This window comes from Daphnia pulicaria, chromosome 6, assembly GCF_021234035.1.
Source record: "Daphnia pulicaria isolate SC F1-1A chromosome 6, SC_F0-13Bv2, whole genome shotgun sequence".
NCBI classification, from domain to species: domain Eukaryota; kingdom Metazoa; phylum Arthropoda; class Branchiopoda; order Diplostraca; family Daphniidae; genus Daphnia; species Daphnia pulicaria.
The window spans coordinates 15,557,548-15,583,314 of NC_060918.1; the positions used below are offsets into that span (position 1 = coordinate 15,557,548).

At 42.5% G+C, this 25,767-nt stretch overlaps 2 protein-coding genes across 2 annotated transcripts in view; both read left to right on the plus strand.

Moving 5' to 3' along the window:
• The first annotated feature begins 112 nt into the window (after window positions 1-112).
• Window positions 113-1,808, plus strand: LOC124344058 (inosine-uridine preferring nucleoside hydrolase-like). The gene is made up of 8 exons (XM_046797454.1): window positions 113-238; window positions 307-440; window positions 518-572; window positions 647-821; window positions 913-1,029; window positions 1,096-1,235; window positions 1,297-1,400; window positions 1,474-1,808. Exons 2-8 carry the CDS (start codon window positions 307-309, stop codon window positions 1,730-1,732), a joined length of 984 nt encoding a protein of 327 aa, XP_046653410.1. The 5' UTR covers window positions 113-238; the 3' UTR covers window positions 1,733-1,808.
• A 16,527-nt stretch (window positions 1,809-18,335) lies between these two features.
• The window catches only part of LOC124343481, a 48,043-nt gene continuing 40,611 nt past the window's right edge, over window positions 18,336-25,767 (plus strand). Inside the window, exon 1 of the mRNA XM_046796802.1 lies at window positions 18,336-18,898. The gene's annotated coding sequence lies outside the window, so the exon portion shown is untranslated. The remainder of the gene's footprint in view (window positions 18,899-25,767) is intronic.

Consider the following 25,767-nt stretch of genomic DNA (forward strand, 5'->3'; position numbering starts at 1 on the left):
TCCGTTTTTTTTTAATTATTATTATTATTAATATTATTCGTTTGCTCTGGTTTTATTTCAACAAAATTCGTTTTCTATGTGAAAAGGTCTTCGTTAGATGTCTCTTCTCATTTCATTGGACAAGGTCCGAAGTCTTCTGCTCGCTGCTCAGTCACGACCGTCACACACGTGTGCATCAGTCTTCGTTTAGACGTTAACCTAGGGCGTACCAAAATACTTTAGAATTTTTAAGTTCGTGGTTGGTATCTATTTAGTTTGAGAGATATTTTTTTAAAATGCATTTAAAACATTTATTGGATAATTTAGATGGCGAAACGAATGATTGTTGATTGCGACGCCGGAATGGATGATGCGAGTGCTTTGTTTTTAGCGACCAAAGCTCATAAAGTTGGAGTCGTCGAGCTTGTTGCCATAACAACGACGCACGGGAACACCACCCTGTATATACGTTTAAAAGCTATTTTTATTCTTTTTCGTTCGTACGCAAATATTCTTGAACTATTTTCGTTCATCACAGTAATAATGTTGTAAAAAATGTATCGAGGACTTTAGCAGCTGCAAACCTGAATCAAGTGAGAATTTATATATTTTAACAACTTAAGTGTATATGTTTACATGTGTTAGGTGATATTTTCAACGTGGTCAGATTCCGATTTATAAGGGTGCGCACACGTCCCTTGTTGAACCCATTGACCTGGACGATCCATATCACGGGAACGATGGATTCGGTGACAGCAATCACGACGAGGAACCTGATCTGCGGAACGTCCAGCAAGAACACGCTGTAAATGCTCTCGTTCGTATGGTTAGGGAGAATCCAAGTAAACAAAATAGGTTATTGTGCTCATACTGCACTGGACAGTTTCAACCAAATTTCAACAATTTTCTTTTTTTTTTTTTTTCTTTTTACAGATGAAATTTCACTCGTCGCTTTGGGTCCACTTACTAATTTAGCGTTAGCTATGCGTCTCGATGATCAATTTGCTTCCAACTTGAAGGAATTATACATAATGGGGGGCAATGTTGAGGGTAAGGTTGTGCGGAGATGCGTACCCGAGTTACAAGAATAATTCTGAAATCAATTCGAATGAACAGGAATCGGCAATATCACCGTGTCTGCTGAATTTAATTTCCATTGCGATCCAGAGGCCGCATACGTCGTTTTACAGAACACCAAATGCCCGACTTACATTGCTTCCTGGGAACTCTGCTTACACAGGGCAAAGCTGGATTGGGTATGGGAAATCGTTCTTCAATTTTGTTGATCAATTATAATTTGTATTTACAATTTTTTAGGATTGGCGGATGAATGTTTACGGAAAAGTAGATAGTCCTCAGTGTCGGCTGATGAATAAGATCGAAGCGCAATCTATCGCCCAGAAATACTTCGACACTTATATGTAAATCAATGATAAGCAAGCCTTCTTAATCGAATTCGGTATTAGCTTTTTGTTGTTTGTTTGTTTATTTTAGTGTTTGCGATCAGCTGGCCGTGGCTGCCGTCATCGACCCCCGTTATGTGACACAAAAATCGCTCCATTACGCCACGGTTGAGCTGAGTGGGAACTTCACTCGCGGGCAAATGGTCGTCGATTATGGGAAAAAGATTGTCGGAAAGACACCCAACGTGTACTTGATAGATCGCGTGGATATCGAACTCTTCAAGAAAATGATGCTTTGGTCCCTGGACGCCCCCAGTGTCGATTACACGCCACCACCAGCAACTGAGTGAACGATGTGCCACTGTCTTTTAACATCATTTCAAATTTATTCTGTATACTGTTACAATATATGAGTATCAGACCGAATAGCCTATCGGAACTATCTTGCAATCGTAAGATGCAAGATAGTAGATCGTTGTGCACTTACGATTGCACTATTCTTGTCCTTCGAGAGAAGATGGTAGTTGAATGCAGTATAGCCGTCATATATGACTGTCGTGAACCACAGAAATCTGAATCACACCAAGCAACGAATTGGGTAATTGAAATTAAATCTGTATGGTTGTGCGCAACAGGTGGGCATTGTGTACAACGAGAGCTCTTTTGTTATATTGAAGTTCCGTTCGCTTTCAGATTAATGGGTTCCGCTCTTTCTTGATGAAGAAGTAGGTTACCGGTAGTCAATGCTGACATTGTGGCCTTGATTATTCTAAATAGGAATTTGCCATACTTAGTCTTCAACACTGGAACCGGTCGGTGCAAACAAAATCTTAAATGAAATATGGCCTGCCTATGAACAAGCAATATTTTGTAAACAGCTAGGTGAAGGACAGCAGGGCTTGTCCTTTGTTACTAAAGTTCCTGATTGACTAATGGAATGCACTTGACAGGAAATCCAGGAGAAAACACACACACACACACAAAATGAGCTGACTCTTGGAGAGAAAAAAAAGGAGTCATATAGCTTCCTATAGCTATGGTGAAGTAAAGGACCAAACAAATCAGCTTTTCTCAAGATTATTGTAATCCATTTTAGAAGGATTTTTAGCTTTCGGTGGACATAACATAGTGTATAGCGCGTTTCACTAGTAGGCTAGTAGTAGCAGTGGGAAAGTAAAACCTTTTTGGTATACACGCACTGGTCGCCATCACTACATAGCTACATTTATATGATAAGATCTCTATGGTAAATGGTTGCCAGTTGCCTGGATTGCTGGCTTATTGGGGGAACTATACTATAGGCTACATTGTTGATTACATTTCCCAAGACATTTTCAGGATTCTATTTTTTTTTCTTCTGATATGTGCGGGTTGTCTGCAGATGGTGTAAGCTCTTTAGAAGCTGACTGGGCAATTTGTGGCAAGTGAAATTCTACACCTATAAAGGTGGCTGGTGTTTGAACCAAGAGACACTTTTTGTTGTTCCACAAGAGTTGTTTGTTGGTCGCTTCCGTAGTAATTACATATATTGAGTGATGTCGCAACCAACCGTTTCAATTATGAATAACGGGGAAGAAAAAGCAGACAACCATGCACGTCCGCAGAGTAGGCAACGATATCCAAAGCAAATATTGCATTGCGCCCGTTGATCCTTTTTGGCACGGATCATCAACCTACACTCCTACAGCTGCTGTGGTTCACTGTGCCACGATTGACTCGACAGTTTCCGAAGTGATTTTTCAATATTAATCCGCGGTTGTGTGTGTTATCCGATGTTCTTCCTTTTCTCCCCAAAACTGTTCCGCACCCAGCGACACGAAACAGTGGGGGCAGACAGATAATAAATGTTTTATGCCGGTCATAAGTCATTTCGTGAAATATAGATATTTATTTCTTCTCTGCTGTGTATAGACGCTAGATGCCTCCAACAGCAATACTATAGATGAAGGAGGGGGAAAAAAGGAGCTTAAAGCTAAAAGGAATGTCGTCGTTTTGTTTCCCGTGGATTGACAGTCGTGTCGCCTTGGAACGCGGAACGTGATGAATGTCGTTTTTTTTCTTATTCTTTCCCGTGTGTCGTCTACAGCTATAGGTTTTTTTTTTTCTTTCTTTTTCTTTTTTGGCTTTTGCCTATTTTCTTATTAAGCCGTTTTCTTCTTTTTATTTTGTCCTTTTTCTGCCTCTGTCTTGGTTGCTGTTCCTTCCGTCCAAGCATCGCGATTCGCTGTTCTGGAGCGAATAATAACGCGTCGGCTGTTGCGGACGTCAAGCAATAAATCGTTCGTGACAACAGCGGAAAACTCCCGCAACCATTAATATTTATCGGCGCGTCTCTTTTCTCCCCCCCCCCCCCCCTCCCCTCCACCCTCAGAAAAAGAAAAGGGTGGTGGCGAGATGGTGCGGTGGGAGGTATATAGAGGCTAAAATGGATAAATAGGGAGGAAGAACTAGATGGATGTAGTTGTGATTCCGGCTCCAACAAGAAAAAGAAGAAGAAAGAAAAAGAGGGGAAGAAAAAAAATAATTCCGCGGTCGGTGGCGCGCGCGTTCATTCTTCCGGAACGCCGGAACGAAATGGCTGAAAGCTCTGAAAAGCTGAAAACCAGCGTCAGCCGTTGGTGGTTGGCTGCTGGCTGGCTCAAATCCTTCACTTATTTTACGGCACATCCTTGATGGAACGACAGGCAACATCAGCATTCAGCAATCTCAGCGCGGTCCTCAAAGAGTTAGGCCCGGTTCTCGTTGTCAATAGATACAAGGCGTAATGATCTGATGACGAGCTCAAAAGAACATCGTCATTCATCAATGTCCCAACCGAAAACATTCATCCTTCCAACGTGATGCCCTCCCACCACCATCACCTCCTACATACTCTTATTTTATATTATTATTTTTTTACTTTGTACGTGTATTTATCGATTAGGTGCACTCCATGTGTGCGGTCGTTTCAATAATCCTTTATTCCTCTCTCGCCAAGCAGATTGGCAGCCAAAATTTGTTATATAAATTTTACTATTAATGCCCGCGCGATAAATACCAATGAATCTGAATTTTAAATTCCGTTTTTATCAAGTCGCCTTTCGACGGTATACTGTGTGACTCGAGCGCAAGTATCATTACAAGTCGACGACGTTATGAGGGTGCAAATGACCTTTCATTAACCCTTTTTCACATTCATCCAACATATTGGATGGCCCTTCTCACGGACCCATCCTGCATGGAGAGGCCTGCTCACGAGCGAACCTCTAGGGCTCTTTGATGAATGTGAACTCATTACAGGCCCTTTTGCTTTGATAAACGGATCGAGTGAGGGAATTAAACAAAACAAAACAAAAAGAAAAAGAAAAATGAAATTTCCGGGTAACAGATTGTTGAATCAGAAAACTTCTCCGTCAGCCCAGAAGGTCTCGAAAGGTAATACGCCAGGAAGGCAACACGACACAAGAAAAAGACGAAGAAGACGGACGACAAAGGAGATGAAGAAGAAAAGGTGCAGCAAGACAAATGAGAGGCCATTAAGAAAGCCCGAAAGAGCTCGCAGGGATGGCCGTGAATTATTCCAAAGTCGCTTTCCTCATTTATATCTATGAAGTGTTTTAGAAGAAAGAAGAAGAAGAAGAAAAAGAAGGAAAAACAAAACAGAATGGCCGTGTTGTTGAGGAATGCGACCCTAAACTTATTTTCAACTCGGCTGCTGGTTGCATCAAATAAGGGAAATCCGTACGATTCGAATAGAAATAGCCACCGATTTCAATTCTTTTTTCCGTTTGGTCTTTATATTTCGCTCAAAATGGTAATGGAACGAGACCCGAGTAAACAAGGTAAACATTCCCATTGCAGGATATGTTCACTATAGACTTGTGTACACAATCCGTGCCATAGAAATGTTTCGACTATATATTCAGCCCATTTGGCATCTTTCTTCTATCAAAAATACGCCAGATTTATTCCTTTTTTTCTCTTGTTTTGTTTTTGTTTGGTTTTTTGTCTATTGTGAATGACTCGTACTGCGATTAGCTATTATGCAATCCACGTCGTTTGTTATTACCTATTAACATTATCAAACCTGATTTTTAGTTTTGAAAGAAAGGGAATTGCTTATCCTTATATTGCGAAGAAAAGTAAATGTAATGGCTATCAAGTGAAGTTGCGGGTAAAAGTACGAACGATCACAAACCGCAAAGGGCGGATGAACGTGGAAGTATAAGAAATCGTAAATCACGTACACTACACCGAGTCACCTCTCTCTCTCTCTCTCTGTATGAAAGATGATACTCTTTTCTCCATGACGACCATCTCCAGCAGCAGCACTGTGATAGAGGAGGTGGAAAGGAAGTACTTGGGAAATCATTCATCAAGAAGAGACGCCATTACTCCATCCATTAACGGTAAAAAATTTTCAAAAATATCATAGAAATAGTATACGTATAGAAGTATATATATTCGCTTGGTGTTTATTTTATTAGTTTTTTTTTTCGCTGGCGTGATAAATCATCCCGTATAGCTAGTTGCTGTGCGTATACACTTTTGGGGGAAAATTACACAGTTTGTGATGGGGGCTGCAGCTGGAGTGGTTAAGAGGGATCAAGGGAATAAAGCCAGACACACACACACATATATATAGAAAGTGGGCGTAGGAGAAAACAACAAATTAAATTCGTAAAAAAGAAAAAAAAAAGGGAAAAGCGACGATCGCAATGCCCTCCCACACACCAGCCCCCGGAAAAAGTTCAAAGATGAAAAAGAATCCTTAGCAGTGGTGGGCCATCATCTTCTTCGGTTGCCATCCGATCGATTGGGCGAAATCAATGGATCAACAGTAGCAGAATAAAAAGAGGAGGCGTACATATATATATTCCGGTGTAGTAGAAATGAAGAAGCCTTACTGTTGGGAAAAGCAGCAGCCCGCCCTTTAAATGACGTCGAAGTCCTTGCAGTGCATTTTTTTTTTTTTGGGGGGGGGGGGGGGGGGGGGCGGCTGATTGAGGTCCCGACTTTAGTGACTCGGCGTTCACCGCTGAGGCGACACACCATCAGTAAGACTTTGAACCGATCGATGGCACGCGAAACCCCGCGCCCTAAACGGCCCAAAAGTTCATGCCGACCAATCCCCAAGGTACGGATTTGTAACCGACATTTTCTTTTTTCTTTTTTTTTTTTTTTAGTTCGCCCAACCCACCCCTCACACCCAACGACCTATTTTAGTCTGCGTAATAATAATAATAACAGAGAGATCATCTTCTTCGGCCATCATTTAATAGCCGTAGTGCTGTACACGTCTTGATGGACGGGCGCAAAGTCAAAAGTTCTTGGGCTGGCCCGTCACCACCACCACCACCACGGCGACCCCTCTCTTGCCCTCTCTTCTCTTTCTTGTTGTTTGTTATTATTCCGTCCGCAACTCTCCCCCCAAAAGTTTAAGGGCTTTTCTTCTTTCTTCTTCTTTATGTAACTCTATGAATAATTCAAATGATTTGGACTCCCAAAAGACGCGCGGAGGCCAATAGCTGCTGTTGTAGCAGCAACTAAAGAAAAAGAGTGTCGTCGCTGGTTGCCTGACTGATGGCCCCATCGCCCTTGAACTTTTCCTCTTGTCACAGGCCAAAAAGGACGAAGGCGGACGAAGGGAATCTACACAACAACATTGGACACCCCCCTCCAATAGACACACACACGGGCGGGACAAATGGAATACATGCAGTCCCCAACGAGGAAAGATCGAACCAGATAAACGACTCAGAGCTCCTGGGTTCTCTTACTGCTGGCCCAGCTCCTCTCTATAGCATCTTGTCTACACCTCCTCGACTAACAAATTCTGGCCGTTTTTGATCTGCTAGTCTTACGCGCCACTTTCTACAACGGGGAAAAGTTGGAATTTTTCGCCAGTTTTCTTTTTTTTTTTCCCTCAAACGGTTGACGTGCAATCACCGGGGACCGGCGTGATAATGGTGAGGGTTGTGTGTACAGCGGACGGATAATAGACGGACAAAATCCACAAGAGAGAGCCAATAAATATCGCTAAGAGTATATATACGATCCAAGCAGAGACCGATCCATCACAACCAAAGTATACTATACAATTTCTATTATGTATGAATGCGTTAAACACATAGGGACGGGACACGGAGAGTTAGACGAAGAATTTTTAATGAATAGGTTCGGTGTTGCTGTGTATATACCGGTTCGGGCATGTTGTTGAATTTAATTTAAAAAAAAAGAAAGAGAATCAAAAGGGAATAATCATTCAAGAAAAAATAAAAGTAAAATTGGTATTTTCTGTAGAAATAAAAGAAATGAGGGAAACGACGACGTAACTGTATAGCGCGGTAGGCGTAACCGATCCTCGGGTCTCTTTTCTTTTCTTCTCTCTTTGGCGTTTTGTTTGAGCAACGCCGAATGAATAGCCCGAGAGCTTCTTTGCTGCTTCGCCGGCCGTTCGTGTGTCGTGTGTGAAGAAGAAGAAAAAATATTTTTTCCCCCCATCATACTGATAGGTTCTTTTCGTTTCGTTTTTTTTTTTTTTTTCTTCTCTCTCTAGAAAAGTTCGTGACGGAGCGGGATTTTCTGTTTATTCATAAGAAACTTTTCTCTTCTTTGACATAACAGGGGAGAATCTCAGCCTCCACCAAAGTGGGAGAGAGAGTGCCCAAGTCATCATCGACACTGCCGTACACTATCACCACCACTACAACTATATAACCGCACCACTTTGGCTTTGCTATTTAAGAAAATAATGCCGGGCTTTATTTCTTCTTCTTCTTCTTCTCCCTCGTCCGCTTTTCCTTGTGTTATTATATATATCAAAGTTTGGCCAGGAGCCGGATGGTGTTGACAGGTCAGACAATTTCCTTAGCCAAAAAGGAGAGCAAAAAAATAAATAAATAAATAAAAAAAAATAAAAAAGAGAAGGAAAGCCAACAGCCAATAGATGTGTGTATGTACACATTGAGCTGTAATGTCTATAAGAAAAAGGCCGAAAAAAACGCCGTCGGTGATAGATCAGTAATGAGCCTGTTTATAAAGGCGTCGCCAACAGAGTAGAGCGCCCATACATCGCAACGACAGCTGGTGATGAGATATGGATAGAACGCGTGAACTGACGTCAGCCCTTCATCACGCACTCAGGATTAAAGAAAAGAGAAGCTAATGGCCAAGAAAGGATAAAGTAATACGTACCTAGTAACTTTATTCGATGAAATCGTAATGTTTTGTCTCAAGAAAAAATAAAATAATAATTTAAGATGGAAGTGAAGGAAATGGTTCGTTGAATATTGATTCCCTCTCTGGGTCGTGCTGAATGTCTTTGGGATGGTGGAAATAAAAGAGGGAAATGCCGAAATGCCAGCGGTCAATAGAAGTATATACTGTACAACATATATATGTGCGTGTGTGTGTATACGAGTTGTTTGGCCTTTGTCCAGTCCAGAGTCCAGAAGAATGTGATATGTAGACGGAGGCCGCTGTAAGTGAGAGAAAAGAGGGCCACGATAAAAGCCCCAGATAAAAGGAATGCTCATATCTATCAGAATGTTTCCTCTTGTGTGTTTCTCTCCCCTTACGTTTCTTCTCCTTTCTCATCATTGTTCTTTCCCTGCGTTGGACGATGAAAGGGAAAGAAGACCGGAATTGCGTCCGGAAGATGTAGACATTATATACCCCATAGGCTATATAGCTAGGCTAGCAGCTAGCAGCTAGCTCTCTTCTCTCTCTCTTGTATTACTTGTTCTATATATCGTCGCTGCCTGCTGGTATGTATACGTGTAGACCCCCTCGCGTCTCATGAATTCAAATCTGACCCACACTTGCATATTGTTTCGTGTGTGTCATGCAGGATATGCGAGTCCCTTCCAATGTATCCGGTTTCTCACTCCGTGTCTATCGCTTTAATTTTGTTGTTGTTACCGGCAATTCTTGTCTGTCAAACGTTCAGGTTATATCGGACGTTGTACTGGGAAGGGCTTCGATTCAGCAACCACTCATCTTTCGGATCGCTAGGACAATCCTGGGGCAATCCTTTAGAAAGAGAAGTCACAACCCTAACAAGTAAATACGACGAATTGTTGGATAAGAAATGAGGAAAAATATATTAGTTACGTTGTTATTTGTTTTTGCTTCAGATGTTGCAGGAACAACACAACCAACAGACAGAGAAATGCTCACCAGCTTGGAGATATTATGAAAAACTACGGCACTCTCATCGAAACTCGTCTTTTTTTTCTCTCTCTTCTTCTTCTTCTTCTTCTTCTTCTTTCAGAGCTCGCAGATATATCAGTTTTTGTCTCGAGGGCAATATGTAGCAACAGCCGTTCTTCTCTCTCTCTCTCTCTCTCTCTCTCTCGTCTTTTGCTATTGCTCGCAATCCGCGACTAATATTGTTTATTTTATCCGCCCCACTATGAAAAGAGAAAGAGACTGGGGGAAGAAGAAGAAAAAAGAGTAGTAGGAATAATAAATAAAATAAAGCATCAAAGGCAAAAATATACTATGGAGAAAGAAAAGAAAGAAGAAGAAGAAGAAATCTTTATCCTCCTATAAACAACGTGCTGCACTTTTTTGCGCTGGATGCAACGAGCGACGAGAGGCTCTCTTATATTTACCGTCTAAAATACAAGGCGTAATGCGATTGCGCCACCTTTGTGAAAAACTTGTCATACGGGACTCCGGCAAAGTAAAGAAAAGCGCCAGATTCCAATCGATGAATTTCCCTTTTTTATTTCTTCCTCCCTCTCGTCTTTTGTTGTCGGCAGCAGTTCAGTTCGGCGCGTATTTATGCAGACATGGTGCACGGCCCCATTTCAAATCTCTTTTTCAACAACAGTTTTGTTCGCAACAACAACAACAAAGGAAACTATTAGATCGCTTTCTGGGGGGGGGGGGGGGATCCCTGCAGCTGATAGGTCCATTACAAAGAGAGTCATATTGATACGTTGACAGCCTCATCATCATCTCCCCCGAAAAAATAATAGAAAAGAAAAACAACAGAAAAAAACAAAAAAAAAAACACTTTCGATTTTTCAATCGCCGGATCATTCCGCCGATAAACGGTGGAGCAGCTCTATATGAAAGAGATAGCGCGCAGGGACTAATAATAATATTACGCTCTTACATGTATGTATATAAACTGAGCTATAGAGAGAGAGAGAGAGAGAGGGAGATAAAGTTCAAGTGGCTCATATTGTGGGAAAAGCAAAGTTTCATTGGGCCTATCGATTTCCCACATCGAGCTCTTAAACATCAGAGAATCGGTGACGCATATCTCTATATACTGCTATACACTCTTATACCGTACTCTCTTGAACGAAACGATATTGCCGAGGCGCGTCTGTATTTGATGGATATTTTGAGTTGTAGATTCTGTGGTGGGGAAAGAGGTCGTATAGAAGGCAAATGGTCCTGTGTAGCCGGCCGCCCTATAAAAGAGACACAGCGACTCATTAATCTGTAAGTTGATGGATCGATGATTCGCGAGAGGGACGACGACGAGAGTATATACGAGTATATAGGGCCCGTGCCTATATAGACGTAACACGGATGTATAGGGGTTACAACAGCCAAACTCTCGCTGCTGCTGATCGCATTAAGAAAGAAGAGCAAGGGCAGAGCAGCGAGTCGAGCTCCAGTGGGCTGTGTGTGCGGGAGGTACGGGACGTATTTTGGAACTGGCGGACGAGTAGCAGAGAGTGCACCATTCGCGACTGATGGGCGGGGACGGAAAGGCTTAAGTACTAAATACTGTACTACGATCAAGACTACGATAGATATATACAGTACATCAACACAACTTTTCTTTCTCGAGTCTCCTTTGTATGAGACTTGTTCTCCCTATAGTGACTCTATACATAAAAGAATCTCAAACTCAATTGAAAAATGGCTGGTGCAAGGCAGCTCGGTCGATGGCGATCTCAAGATGAATTTTTCACTGTGTGCTTCTCCTGGCTGCTGCTGCTCACTCGGCAATTGTATCTGACACGATCCAGCTCTCAACGCGGATACTCTGCTGACTCGACTCCGTCCCCCCTTCTTCCTTTTTTTGTGTTCTCCTCAATTGTTTTCTGCCCAGCCATCAACTTCAACAGAGTTGTATCCATTCTTCTATATTTTTTTTTTATTTTTTTTTTATTTTTTTCCGGGAATAATTAAAAGAAAAATGAGCCCAAGAGGAAATGTATAAATCATACAGAGAGACGCAGTGTTATAATATATTAAGATTCTCTCATTCATTCCCGGGTGAAGTAGCCCATGTAATATGGATGCTGTTATAAATAGAGGATGCAACCCTTGATGGATGGCCTAATGAAGCAATCTACGAGCTTTCTTAATCAGATCGCGCATCTGATGACTGGGATCTCTCAGATGGACCACCCGTGATAGTCTCCAAAAAAGAATAGCTTTATTTATTTCCTCGGCGTTGTATCTTGTCTTGTGTAGTATGCTGTATGCCTATAATAATACAGACGAGGGTGATTATATGATTCAAGATGTCTTTCCGGTTATCATCGTTGCCTTGTTTAACAGCTGCTTCCTCCACTAATCACAAGAAAGAATAATAAGAAAAGAGTGTAGTCGAGTGTTAGGGCGTCAAATGAAAACTAAATGGGTTGTAGCCCACTTTTGCAACCGATTTCTCATTGCCCTCAACAACCGGTAGGACTCCCGCCTTAACCTCTTCATCTTTTAAAATGAAAATGAGTTTTTTTTTCTTCTTCTTCTTCTTCTTCTTCTGGTTAACAAATGAGTTTTCACACCTCAGGGGCATACATACAAGTCCAGCAGCAGCCAGTCCAGGGGAGTTGAGAGAGAATCATAAAAACGTCATATCCAACTAGCCAGCTGACTGCTGACTTTAGAAGACTTCATTAGTTCTTCTACGCTTGATAATGGGCCAAAGGTTTTTTTTTATTTTTTTGGGGTTGCAAAGTAAAAAAAAGTAAAAAAAAAAAAACTGGAAAATAAAAGAAGATAAGGAATAAAGAAGGAAACGTCAAAAGAGCGGAGGGAGGGTTGACCATTGGAGCGTACAGTAATTTACTGCTGTACAGGAACTATCTTGTCGACGACGTGTCTTTGCGCATTTCAGGTAACACAATGCCCTGCTGGGGTTGTTATTCATTCTTCTTACTTTTGGTTTCTTGTATTGTTGCTTTGTTCTTATCTACGTGTGTGTGTGATATGCCCGGAGGGACGTGGAAGTATAACAACATATCGAGTTTAAACTCCGAAAAGGTGAGAGTCAATTAATGTGAAAACACGCCACACTGCCACACCGGTGGAGGGAAAAAGAAATAACGAAATATGTTACTTGAACTGTGGGAGAAAAGGAAATATCACCATTATGTCGTGACCATCATTTTCGTGTTTCTCTTTATTTCTATCCCCCCCCCCCCTACCTACTGACAAAAGCTCTCGCCATTGCGGTTCATTCGTTTTGAAGGTTTTCTCACATGACGTCAATCAGAGAAAACCCCGGAATGCGCCGCTCGTTTGTTCACCTATTGAAAGACACGACCGTATACGTATACTATACAGCTAGCTCCAGAGAAAAGTATAGAGGCATAAAAAGGCGCTCATCATCTTTAATTAACGATCTGCGGATACAGAACCACCCAACTGAACTTGTTATCTCTTTTGGGGTTCTGTTCTGATCGACCTCTTCCGGTTTCCTCGAGCTCAACTTTAGAATAATAATATCGGCTGGCCGTCCAGGTGATGTCTTGATTTCCTGGGCAAAGCCGCTCATTATATCTGCATTCCCCCTTGTGTACTGTCCATCACACAACACACATGTGCAATGTCGGTCAGGTATAAAGACCTTTTCATACGTCACAAAAGCGGACAGGTGTTGGCGGCTGACGTCATTCTCAATGAGACCGGCTCTTTTCTTCCGGATCATTAAAGTATCATCACCGTCCGGCCCGGTCTCTCTCTCTGTGTGCTGCGCTGCCGCCTATAATAGCCCCCCTTAGAGACAGTTCTTCTTTCTCCCTTCATCTTTTGTCGAAAATTTATCATCTTGTAGATATTTTTCTTTTCCCCCGTCCCTGTGCGCTGTACTACTACATGCATGAAATGTGTCCAGGTGGTTCCGCCACATTGGTCATCGTGACTCGATACATAGTTGCTGCACTGCCTCTGCGGCCTTCCCAGTCAAAAGAAGATATCCGAAATGGAGGGGGGGGGGGATGGGAAGAAGAAGATGAAAGAAGAAGCAAAAGATAACTCCCTTTCCCGCGCTCGGGAATCTTTTTTAAAAAGTCAAAGAGGCTCCGAAAAAAATAAAATAAAAAAGAATTTTTTCAAATTTTTCTCTGCAAAGAAGAGGGGGTCGAACCGAGTCGCCAAAGTCTATTCATTTGATTTGTGACGTGCATTACTGTATCTATTTTTAATGACGGCCGGTTCGGTTGTCGTTGGCGCTGCTGGACGCGTGAGCTGCAGTGTGAGCTGCTGTGAGCGCCATCTGAATGACAAATCGTGTCTCGAGTGTGTGTCTTCGCCTTTTGTTGGTCCCATTGAGGAATCAAAGAAGAGACTGGCGGCCGGGAGTTATATTGCATCATCATCCACTCGATTTCCATTTCGTGTACTACGTCTATTGTGAAGTCGATGTAAATTTAGAAGAAGATCCGCACCAACGCCATCACCATTTATTTACACAAGTCCGACATACACAAGTCCTCCATTCTCTACTCTTTACTCTTGTCCAGCGGTCGTGACAGGTGTATCGGGATACAGAATCGTAGCGTGACACTTTTTTTTCTATTTGGGAAAAAAAAATTTATAATTTTCAAATTTCTCTTTCTCTCGAATTTCGAGTGTTTATTTCATATCTAGCTATGCTATATTGAAAAGATCAAGAAAGAAAGAAAAAAGTGTACGTCGCAAACGGAAAAATCTCTCCCGCGGCCCCATGGTCGACGGAGCATCGGGCGGGATTACGTGTCGTCGTCGTCGACCGAAGAATGAAAAATAAAGAGAAACATAAATCCGTGGACTTGTCGAGTGTTGTATATTTTGTATTTATTATTTTCCTCTTTTTCTTCTTCTTCTTCTTCTCCTTCTGCTTGGCCTTTACTGTTGTCACGGTGTTACATTCATCAAGATATGAGAAAAAAGAGGAGGACAAATAAAAAAGACGACGAAGAACCAAGAAAGACGAAGAAGAAAGTTATTTTGTCAAAAGTTGTTTGAAGAGGAGGGAAATAGAGTTGGCGGTGGTTAAGGTTTCTTCGAGTAGGTACGTATACCGTACCTACTACTAGACGCTCGACGGTAGAAAACCAGCAACTGAAAACGGAGATGAAAAATAAATAAATCTTTTTTGAGTACACCCACCATTTTGACGATGATCAATATCACCCGGCAACGCCAGAAAGTCACGAGAGACGAGCAGCATGCACGGGCAGAGAGCAAATGTGAGAGGGAGTACAAGACTTATTGCCGTCTATTTGGTTGGGACTATCGTCGGTTGTTACGCAACGCTGCGCTGTAGCGACACCACACAACTCGTTATGTTATATATCTTGGCGGAAGCCGTAAAGGGGCGGATGAAATTCACAAAATTGCTCACTGCCGCGCTATATATCCTAGTAGTACACAACACCATGCAAGGCAGGAAGAGAAAAAGAGATGAAGAGAGAATCCCACCTCAACGAAGAAATCAATAATTCAAATGCTCCCGCTGCATGCGTGTGTGCGGGGGTGCCGATATGATGTCTTTCTATCCTATAATAAAACCCTTCGCACTTCTTTTTTCCCCCAAAAAGTCTGCTACCTTGTAGCTCCTTTTATAACAAAAATAAGCCTAAACCGTTTTGCGAGTCAGCTGTAGCTACTTACACTGCATGCTACCCCGTTGGCAAAAGTCATCAGGTACGCCAACGAATAGGCGAGAGATTATGTATGTAAAAGAAGAGCTGTTGAACTAAGTAGGAGAACCAACAGGTGAAACAGACGAGCTGGAGTTGCTGGTTGGAGGTGTTCAATGTCTTTGCTCCGACGATATACAAATGGGTTCTAATCAAATGTTACACTCGATCAAGATTAGAATGGGACACACACACACACACGGCATCAGTGCACGAGCAGCAAACGGGAGGCGAATTATATAGCGACACACAATATCCCCATAGGAGGCTGATCATTGATATCTTGACGTAGATAGAATCAGCCTCCTTAAAAAAAGCCAACGGGAAATGTTTACCTATTATTCTGATTCTGCGGGGGGAACAGAGACGGATGCCCTGGCCTTATAGAAGGAAGAGGCGGGCCAGGAGGCGGGTCACTATGCACATATAGCCCAACAGCTTTAACAGTGTAGTTAAAGGGTCAGGGCTTCTATAAGGGTCTCCTGGTTCTCTCAAACAAAAAAAAAACAAAAACAAAATTGTTCGAGGAAGTTTTTCTAAAAATCGAAATAATTAGAATTATAAGAAAAATAGCTGTTGCTGGAGATTGTCACGGACAGGTGTGTGTGCTGCTGCACCGGATATTGTGTTTCTTAGACGTTCTTCTCGTGTTCTGGATGTATAACATGTCAATTAAAATATTTTGCGTCTTCGTTTTTTCGTCGTTAGTTTCTGAAGCAAAAAAAAAAAGGTTTTCTCTTTCCTTATTTTGTATTTTCCGTTCAAGTTGTGAGCCGCCAACTACTCTAGTTCCACACGTCCCGTGGCACGTATGTCTCCCATGCCACTACTATTGCATACGTTGTGTATACGCAGTAAAGGAGACATTCATTAAAAAGTACCGACACTTGAGTGTAGTGAGCAGAGACGGGTGGGTAATGAGTTTCCATCAGCTGATGCGGACGTTCACTCGCTCTATCCTCCTCCTCCACCGGCTGTATGTACAGCACAGTACGTATATATACATACATGTATGTGTGTATACTTTCTACTTCAGTACGCTCAGTCTACAAGGCAAGTTGAGTTTGGCAAAACTCGACTCAAACTTTATGTACATCCCGCTAGTTGCTGCCGATCCTGCTGCCCTTGCGTCAATGCAAATAATAGCCACCAAACTCACATCCTATTGCTATCTCTCAGTTTCTATTGCGTCTACATTAGTTGGAACTATTTCTCATTCTATGTGTATATCCGGGAATAAACCCCAAAGTATATTTCATGGCTTACTTGCCGCTTGTGTAGTACGTGATATGCCCTGCCGGTAATAATCCTCTAATAGATAAACAATGGCAACTCCAACTCTATACGACCACTCAATAAACTAAACGTTGGTTTGAAACATTTAGACTCAACTTTTCCCTCGCTTACTTTTTTTCCGGGAGGGGGGAACAGAGGTTTTGTTTTGTTTTCTTATTTATTTTGGCCTAACTCTCGCTCCGAAAGACTAAAACGTCTATAGCTGGCCAACCCCGGCTGCTGGAAGATGGAAAGTTGCGTCTACATAATAATGTATGTATACAACGGCGTCCGCGGACGACATATGCTGCCGTTCTTTAGCCTCTTTGCGTCACGGCTATTTCTTTTTCTTTTCTTTTTTCCTTTTTTTTTGCTTGTATTATAAAACTCGACTCTTCTTCGGGTGCTGCAGGACCTCCCTTTTCTGTGAAATGGCAACGGCTTCACGGCAGCAGCAGCAAGCAACGGTACTACATACTACATTTTTTTCCTTTTTTCTTTCGGAGCTGCTATCATCCATCTCTCCTCTTTTGATGGGGTGAGGGTTTCCACCTTGTATTATCTTCGACTGGAACAGCGGTGGCGGATCAACAAACTAATAAATCCTCTCTGCTGGTATAGTCCTCTAGCGTATAGGGGTAAGTGGATAGGTTTTTTTGGGAGAAAAGAAATAAAAATATTTCAAATGGAAATTTAAAAAAAAAAAAAAAAAAATCATTTTTAAACAAATCTTCCATCTCAGTGCGTGTGTCAAATCGCCAGAGCAGCGTGTCATTAAAAAAGCTCCTCCCCCACAAACAAAAAATAAAAACTTGTGCTGACGGTGCGGATGGTACACACACAAACACTCGGGCGACCTATTATTAATCCGCCAAAGTTTCCGGTTATTATCTATTTTGTTTTATTTCAGAAAAAAGGAGGAAGAGAGAGAAGAGAATTAAAGCCAGCCATGGCGTGCGCGTTTCCTCAACCGCAAAAGCCAGCACAGATCTGAACAAGTAGATGGTCTGGAGATAAATAGAGACGAGATAGAGAGACAGCTAGAGACTGCAAATGTACATATGTACAAATCTTTTTTTTCACAGGATATACAAATTGGTTGAATGGTCGTATTTAGCTGGCGGTATGCACGGTGGTATCTGCCCGTGTTTGTCGATCGAGCGATTCCCACCCCGATTGTGATAATCCAAGCGAGAGATGGACAAGATGATTATAATATGTATGTGAATAGGAGAGCGGAAGAAGAAGAAGAAGAAGTGCGTTAAATCCGGTTAAAAAATGAAAAATGCTGGAAAAATGAAAAAAATATGATCGGTTCTGTTTGTTTTTTTCTTTGACGGAACCTTTTTTTGTTGTTGGCTGTGCAGCTTATTCCATTTGCCAACCATTTTGTACTTTGAAAATTGGAAGACAAAAAAGGTAAAACGGGCAAAGAAACACCCACTGCTGGATAAAAAGAAGAAGAAGGAAACAAAAAACAAGGAGATATAGAAAACCGATGCTGTCAGAACGGATAGCAATCGGCTTATTGTCTTCCGCACCGAGAACGAGAGAATTGTCACATAGAGCGATAGGAAAAAGACGATCGTTTTTGGCACCGCCTTATAGCAGTAGTATAGCTATTGGCCATACACTCCGTCCTTGCACTAGTCTTTTAGAATTTAGTGTACGGGCTTTTTAACCTAGCCAAAGCACACACACACACACACACACACACTCATCTGGCTGCTGCGGGGCTTCAGTAGAGAGAGAGAGACTCTCCTATATACTGCTGGTGCGCTCTTTTCCTCTCGCTTTAGTCTAGTAGTGGGTTTTACTATTGACCGAGCACGGCTGGCCTGGAACAGTCAGTCGGCACCGAGCCGTTGTCGAGTGAGGGTCGTGTCTATAACTTCTATCTCGTGCCATCCCTCTTTTATTCTCTCTCTGACATTTTACCAAGTTACACAACAATCATTTTGACCAACACAACAAAAAGTTAAAACAATTTTTCGGACATTGTCAATTGGTTCGTCTGAAAGTTGTCGATCAATCCGTGAGTTCTTTCCATCGATAAAACATTCGCACAAGGAGTGTGACTCTGTTTTTTTCAACCGTTCTGTTTCTTTTTATTGAAATTTGTTTCTCGCCAAGATTTTTACCGCTTATGTGGTTCGACCATGCCAATAGTCGATGACTGGCCCGTTCGGGATTGAAAAAAGTTCGTTTTTTTTTTTTTGTTTTGTTTTTCGTTTGGTTCCGGCGTGTGTGTTTTTTAGTGTGTGAGTGTGGCCGTGTTGTGCACCGTGAATTTTAAGGAAGGGCAAGACACCGGCAATATTATACAACAACTACCACCATCATCTCGTCCAGACTCTTCATAATTCCGATTCAAAGGTGAGTCTCTCTCGTTACTGTTAAATACCTGCGATATCATCGGGACGGAAAATCGTGCCGGCACCGCGTCTAGGCAGTTTGTTGGGTTTGATTAGAAGTTATAAGGCCGACAGGGATGAAATAAGCAAAACAAAAGGGAATCTCTGCATTTTGTATTTAAAAAGAAAAAAAGTCCAAACGATTTTTTTTTTTTTTTAAAGAGACTTTTTCGTTCATTATTTATTGGATTTTTTTGAAATTTTAACGTTGGGACTAATGAAGCGCGGTCGATTGAGTTACCTGTTTCGACCCTTTTTTTTTTTTGTTGTCCGACCTTAATTTTCTTTTTTTCTTCTTTTCTGATATCTCCTGTGGTTTGGAATGGGATATCTAAAGTGAGAGAGAGAGGCTGGTCGTCTCCTGTTTTATCTATTTGGATTTCCTCGTATATGCCACGGTGGCGTGGGCACAGGCACACCAGCGCGTGTGTACCGTTATAAGGTTGTCTCCTTGTTACAAATTCATGATTGATGTTGGTCCGTCGCCTTTTTTCTCTCGTGCGCATCTCACCTGCTGGCCCCGCTCTCTCTCTCCCGTCTTCTTTTGTTTCTTTTTTCTCTCATTTGATTCCTCGTCGACTTTTAACTCTCTTTCGTGAGTCTATCACATCCAATCAAATTCAAAGCGAGAAAAACCAAGTGGAGGAAAAATACTCAATCCTCCAGGGTTTCAACTTTGATACGTTCGCCCGTTTGTCAGCCAAGACAAAAAGTTAAAAAGGTGTGGAAAACGGCCGTGATATGTACAACTTCTCTTTGCTTTGTGTTTTCTGTACTACTCGAAAAAGAAAACTGGCCTGCAATCGGCTGAAGGTTACAAGGCCGGCAGGCTCACGCAGGTGGACACTCCCCTCCGCCCAGAACAAACACACAAACACTCTCACACGTACACGTAAACGTGAAGAATAAAACAAGTGCCATGAATAAATGTCGTACTCAATTCTTCAAAAAGTTCTTTCTCATCATCATCCCAAAGTCTTTTTCTCTTTCTCTCTCTCTCTCTCTCTAAAAAAAAAAAAAAAAAAAAAAAAAACTGGGGGAAACGAATTGTTTACATTCGGTGTCTTTTACGACCGCCAATTTCGGCCATTATCTTTCTAAATCCTCGACCAGAGCAAAGCCGCTCGTCATCGCTGGCACCGTGCGATGCAATCGTGTGGGAAAACTCCGTTTTTTTTTCAATTGCTCATGTAGGTCCATCCGTCGTTTTTCTTCTTCGCATGAAGTACACAATTGAGCCGGCCAAGAGAAAACCTTTTGATTTTTGGGTTGTTTTCCTTTTCTCATCATATTTTTGTGAAATGAAGAGAGAAAAAAATGGGGGTTATAACACACAGCGTAGATTGAGGGGGGGGGGGGTGTCGGGGGGTGGAGGCGTGTCTTGTGGAAGAGGAAGTGTCTGTTGGTTTTGATAGAGAGAGAGCGAAACGATGATATCAAGTTACCCACACAGACACGTATAAAACCAGGAAAAGAGAGGGTTGAAATGCGATCGCCCAACGCCATCTTGGTTGCTGCTGGTTTGAGGGGACAAACCAAAACCACATCACGGTCACTCTCTACGTGGGCTTTTGACAAATACGAACAAACAAAAAAGAAGGAGGAGGAAAAAAGAAAGAAAAAAGGGAGAGAAAAAAAAGAAGCGACATCATCAAGGTAAACAGAGCGGACCATCCATCAAAAGATCAAAACCTCAACGACAACAGACGTATAGAGTCTATACTGTGTGGCTGCTATAGTGGGCCTCTCGGTGTGTGTGCCTAGCGTGCCTCACCCACATCTCGTTCACGCTCCAAGATTCCAATCGGGAACTTTCTCCGTGGAAAAAAAAAGAGGATAGAATAATAGGAAAAATAAAGAAGAAAAAAACCCAAAATATTTTTCTTTTCCTTTTTTCTTCTTCTTTTATTTGTGTTTTTTCTTCTTTTTTGTTGTTGGCTGTCGTTGTGTTTAATAATAAAAGGGCCAAGCTGTAGATCGAGAAAACCTTGCGGTCCGGTCGGGAATGAAGTCGTCAACCGCGAAAGTAAGAGACGTAACAACCTTAATTATTCAAGAAAATGGAGAAGAAAAAAAAAAGAGAGGGAAAGGTGTACGACTTTTTTCTTCTTCTTCTTCTGTACGCGGCCAGCAGACGGGAATGAGGGGAGGTGATGAAGACATTCCGCAGCCCAAACAGTCGATTACCATACTTAACACGCGGGCCATATTCAATAGGGCCATTCACACTTCTTCCTCTTCTTCTTTCTTTTCTTTCCTTCTTTTTCTTTCTTTCTTTCTACCCGGTTTGAAACGGCTAGACGCTCAAGATTTTTATAGATACAGTCACTATGTATATATCTACGTATACATATAGAATATTATTATAATATTTATACCGTGGACGGACGACGACGAGGACCCAGAAAGCGGACCCAGAGAGCGGAGGAACATATTGTACAACTTGTATTGCCCGTTTGCGATGGGAAAGGTTGTTGTGTGTCTGCATGCATAATAGCATCATCTCGACAACACAAGAGTGGAAAAAAGGAAAAAATAAAGTCCCTTAAATAAATTCGTTGGTTTTTCTTCTTTTTCTTCTTCTTCTTTTACGGCGTTCGGTGTGGCGCGCCGCGTGGCGTCCTCCGACACTTTTGGACGGACCGAAAATGTTCTTCCCTTTTTTTTTTCTTTTTTTGGTCCGTGTCAGTAATAAACAGGATGGACAGCGGACACACGGAGAGAAGAAAAAGCGAATCGGCTGGGATGGCAAGCGTCCCGAATCATTTGTTTGCTTATTTATACAAGACGACGGACAGAGACAGTGCCAGGGGACGGACGGCTGCCGAGCTGGACTGACTTGTCTTTTCGAACAGCAGAGCTTCGTCGAAGCGGATCTAATTTGCAACGCGTGTTTGTTACCGTTAGCGAATTAATATTCGGCGGATGGCCCAGTCCCGTTAGATGAATGTGGCCATCTCCATCCATCCATTCGTCCGGCCTTGTTTCTCCTAGGTAAACTCGCGCGTGTATAGACGACGAGGAAGGAGGAAAAAAAGAAGAGAGACTGATGCATCTTCCAGCAAAGAAGAAACAAACAAAAGCAGCGGACACCAGCTGAATTGTTCGTGTCGTGACGCACGACATCGGCAATCCGTTCTCGGCAACTTTCTTACTTTTTTATTATTGGGGCTAGATAGACTCGCGAGTCGACTAGCGTCTGACTCTCTCCATCTCACCGTGTATTTTCTATAACCTAGCTACGATTGATTCCGTCTATCAATGTCTCGTCTTTTTTCCCCCCTTACTTCCTCGTCACACTCTCGTCTCCCTCTCTCTTTCTCTCTTTCTCTCTTTCGCCCGTTAATGAATGTAAGTCGCTGATTAGATTCGCCTGCTGCAGCGACACCAAAAGATTCACCGACACTTCACAGTTGGCTGAACTTCTCGACGCCCAAAAATTCGTAAAAGGGAAGGAGGAGGGAGGAGAGAAGAAGAAGAAGAAATAGTTGAAAAGAAATCGTCGATCATCAAACGATTTACAGACACTCGATCTCGTTGCCAGTGAGACACTGGACAAGGACTGCGGAGGCGATCTTTGATGTGTGCGTACAGCGCCGAATGGAATTCAGCAGAAGGAAATATTCTTTGAGAATGGGACTGAGTGTTTGTGTGTGAGAGTGATATAGTGGTGTTGTGTGAGCGCACCTGACTTTATTACCGGACCGTGTCAATGGGCACGCTGCCCTCCAAGCCCCGCCAATTATGCACATTTGTAGGTAAAAGAAGGGAGACGAGAAGGAGAGAAAAAATTATTGGTACGCCGCCTTCTTCTTATTTTCTGTCTACTATCCATCTATTTGAAATGAGACAGCCTCCCTTTAGCGCCCGGGCAGAGAAGAAGGAGATGAAGAAACACAAGGGATCAAATGAAAAAAAAAGAAAAAGAAAAAGAAAAAGGTTCTTCGAAGTTAAAATAAGAAGAAGATGCGGAGGCAATTGGCTTTTATACGCATTTTTCACGGTTGGACACGGGAGGGGGAGAGAGTGAGGAGAAAGGAGAAACAAGGAAAAGATGGATGGATGGATGAGTCTCTCGACCAGCAATAAGGAGAGGGGCCTCGTCTTTTTCTATCTCTGTTTTTGTTTCAGGAGCTCAGGTATGTCGAGGAGGCCCAAATAGCCAGGAGCAAGCGGAACATTGGGAGAAGAGAGAGAGAGAAGGAAAGAAGAAGAAGAAGAAGGAGGAGAGAGAAATTATACACCTCGTGTTATACCTGTTACATGGACATTTTACCTTTATTTTTCTCCCCATTTCTTTTCTTTCTTTTTTCTTCCTTCTTTTGTGGGTCGACACAGGGAAGAAGAAGAAGAAATGGAGGAGAGCTCCTCCTACCCTCTGACTACCTTAACCTAATACCTCCCTCCCCTTCTTCCTTATGGACCCAATTGATCGACCAGCAGAGAGTGGAGGAGGAAAAACTTAAGAGAGAGAGAGAGAGAGAATTGTGTTCCAGCAGGTATATAATATCTATATCTATCTGTCTTTGACACCGGTGACCATATCGCTGGCCGCTACTACAAACCTGACGGGCTGCTGCTGCACAGGTTGACTGACTCTCGTTTCATTTATACCTGGGTGCGCTCGCCCTCATCTCCTCCAGCCCGATGGGTTGTTATAAAAACGGACAGCCGAAAAGCGTTGAGACGACGGGCCGTGTGATTTTTTTGTTCCCCTTTTTTTTTACAAACTTCAATAAGGTACCGACTAAACATAAAAGAGGAGGGTAAAAAACCAATTGCACACGTCAATCGATTGGCTTGTTTACCGACAAGGGTTATACGGTCTCCTCGTTTGATTTTGGTTCCCCTTCCGAAAGGATTAGACGCGGATAAACAATAAAGATATACACCAGAGTCAAATAACACCACAGAGTTTAAGAGCTAGGGCGCTTAAAGCTGGGGCGCTTTAATTGCGATGTATACGAGAATAAATAGGGAGTGCCCCTGGATATGTTAGACCCATAGAGTGAAACAATTAAAAAAGAAAGAAAAAGACACTCAATCTAGCAGCTTGGGTAATGACCTTATACAACAAATAGATGGTATGGGTCGCTTCTCTATTCAACTGGTTCTTTTATTCTTCTTCGTCTTCGTCTTGTTCGTCTTGTTGTTCTCTTTTACGATGTTTACAGTTGCGCAGGTTTTGATGACTCACTCGTAACTCGTGTGCGCTTCTTATTTTCTACCCGCCTGAAAAAAAGAAACAAAATTTCCTACCCCGAAATAGGTTTATAATTTCGGCCGACCTCAAACTCGTTCGAATCGTTAAAAAGAAGAAGAAGAAATCTACATAAAATTGTTGTTGCTCTTCTCCAAACAGCCAAGTCGTAAAAGAAAAAAGATAGAGAGAGAGGGAAAAGAAAAACAGGCAGTGCTACTAACTTCCCGAAACAATTTCCCGCTTCGTAAACTCTTTGGCATCTGGTTGTGCGCACTGATTGAGTTATCATCTCCCGCGTCAATCAAAAATACACCTTTTTTAAATTTTTTACCACATTCTTTTTTGACGATTCAAAGTTCTTCTTTACAAAAAAAAAAATAAGGAAGAAGAACGGCGGCAATGTGTAGCGACACAAAGTGTCTTTTGTGATGTTTGACACCTTTGGAAGGTGCACTGCATATTAATCAAAAGGCCCATGAAAAAAAAAAATAATCATAAAAACAGGTGAAAAATCAAAAAAAGCCACTCAGATTGACCTGTTTCTCGTTTTTGATATTTTGATACTTTTAGACACACATTTTCGTCTTGGGTTGTTTCGTTTCGGAAGAATTTCAACCCCCTGTATGTGTATTAAAAAAAAGGAGGTGTAAATGGTATTCCGCCAAGGACCAACTGCAGCAGCAGCCTCGGCCGGCCATCACAGCTCGGGAGAGATAAAAGGTGTCAGGTGTATATTTATACCTCTTGTGCGGATGAAGAGCTATATTTCATCCGTATAGGCCCTAGAGGCCTCTCTAGAACTATGGCGCGGGGTTTTCAAAACGACTAGGCTGAATAACACGAGAGGAAGAGAGAATGAGAGAGAGAGGGAATGAAAATTGCTGTTGGAACTTGAAAATGGTGTAGTGGCTGGTGTTGTGCTGTATCGTTTGTCGGCTCTCCAACTGCTCTCATCCACACTGGCTGCTGGCCGACAAGAAGGAAAAAGAAAAAAATGAAAATTGATGCGGGCCAGAGATGATACCGTGTTCTTGTTGTGTAGTTGTTTTTGTTGTTTTATCTCCACTCGACTGCCATCTCCTCGGGCCCTGCAATTTCCAACATCTTGATCTTGCCTTTAATGCATTCGGTGAACGGTTTCACGCAAACCCCTCCCGGCTTGATTCAACGTGAACATCTCTCTCATCTGGCCCGTCGCCCGGAGAGAGGGAGAGTCAGTTGAGCGGGCGAAAGAAGAACAAGTGGGGGGGGGGGGGGTTGGAGGAGAGAAGAAGACCTTGACTCTCAAGCGCCGGCCCAATTAGTAACGTACACAGTGGCCCGTTTCTCTCTCTCTCTCTCTCTCTTTCTCTTGATTATATTGCTGGGGTCCTTTGGGGCCTTTGCTTTCTTACTGTTATACACCACATTCCCCCCATCATCAGAGCTCTCGAGAACCCGCTGGCCAGCAGTGATGGTAATTTTTTTTTCTTTTTCGGCCACGAAACGGACAACAGTCCAGTCAGCCGGGGCCATTTTCGTGTCTCCAAAAGTCTCGGGAATCCCAATGTCACTGGGTCAGCTGTGCAGATAACGGAGTGCTGGGATATTATTGTTGTTACAAGTCTTGTTCCGTTGGATTCTGCCAT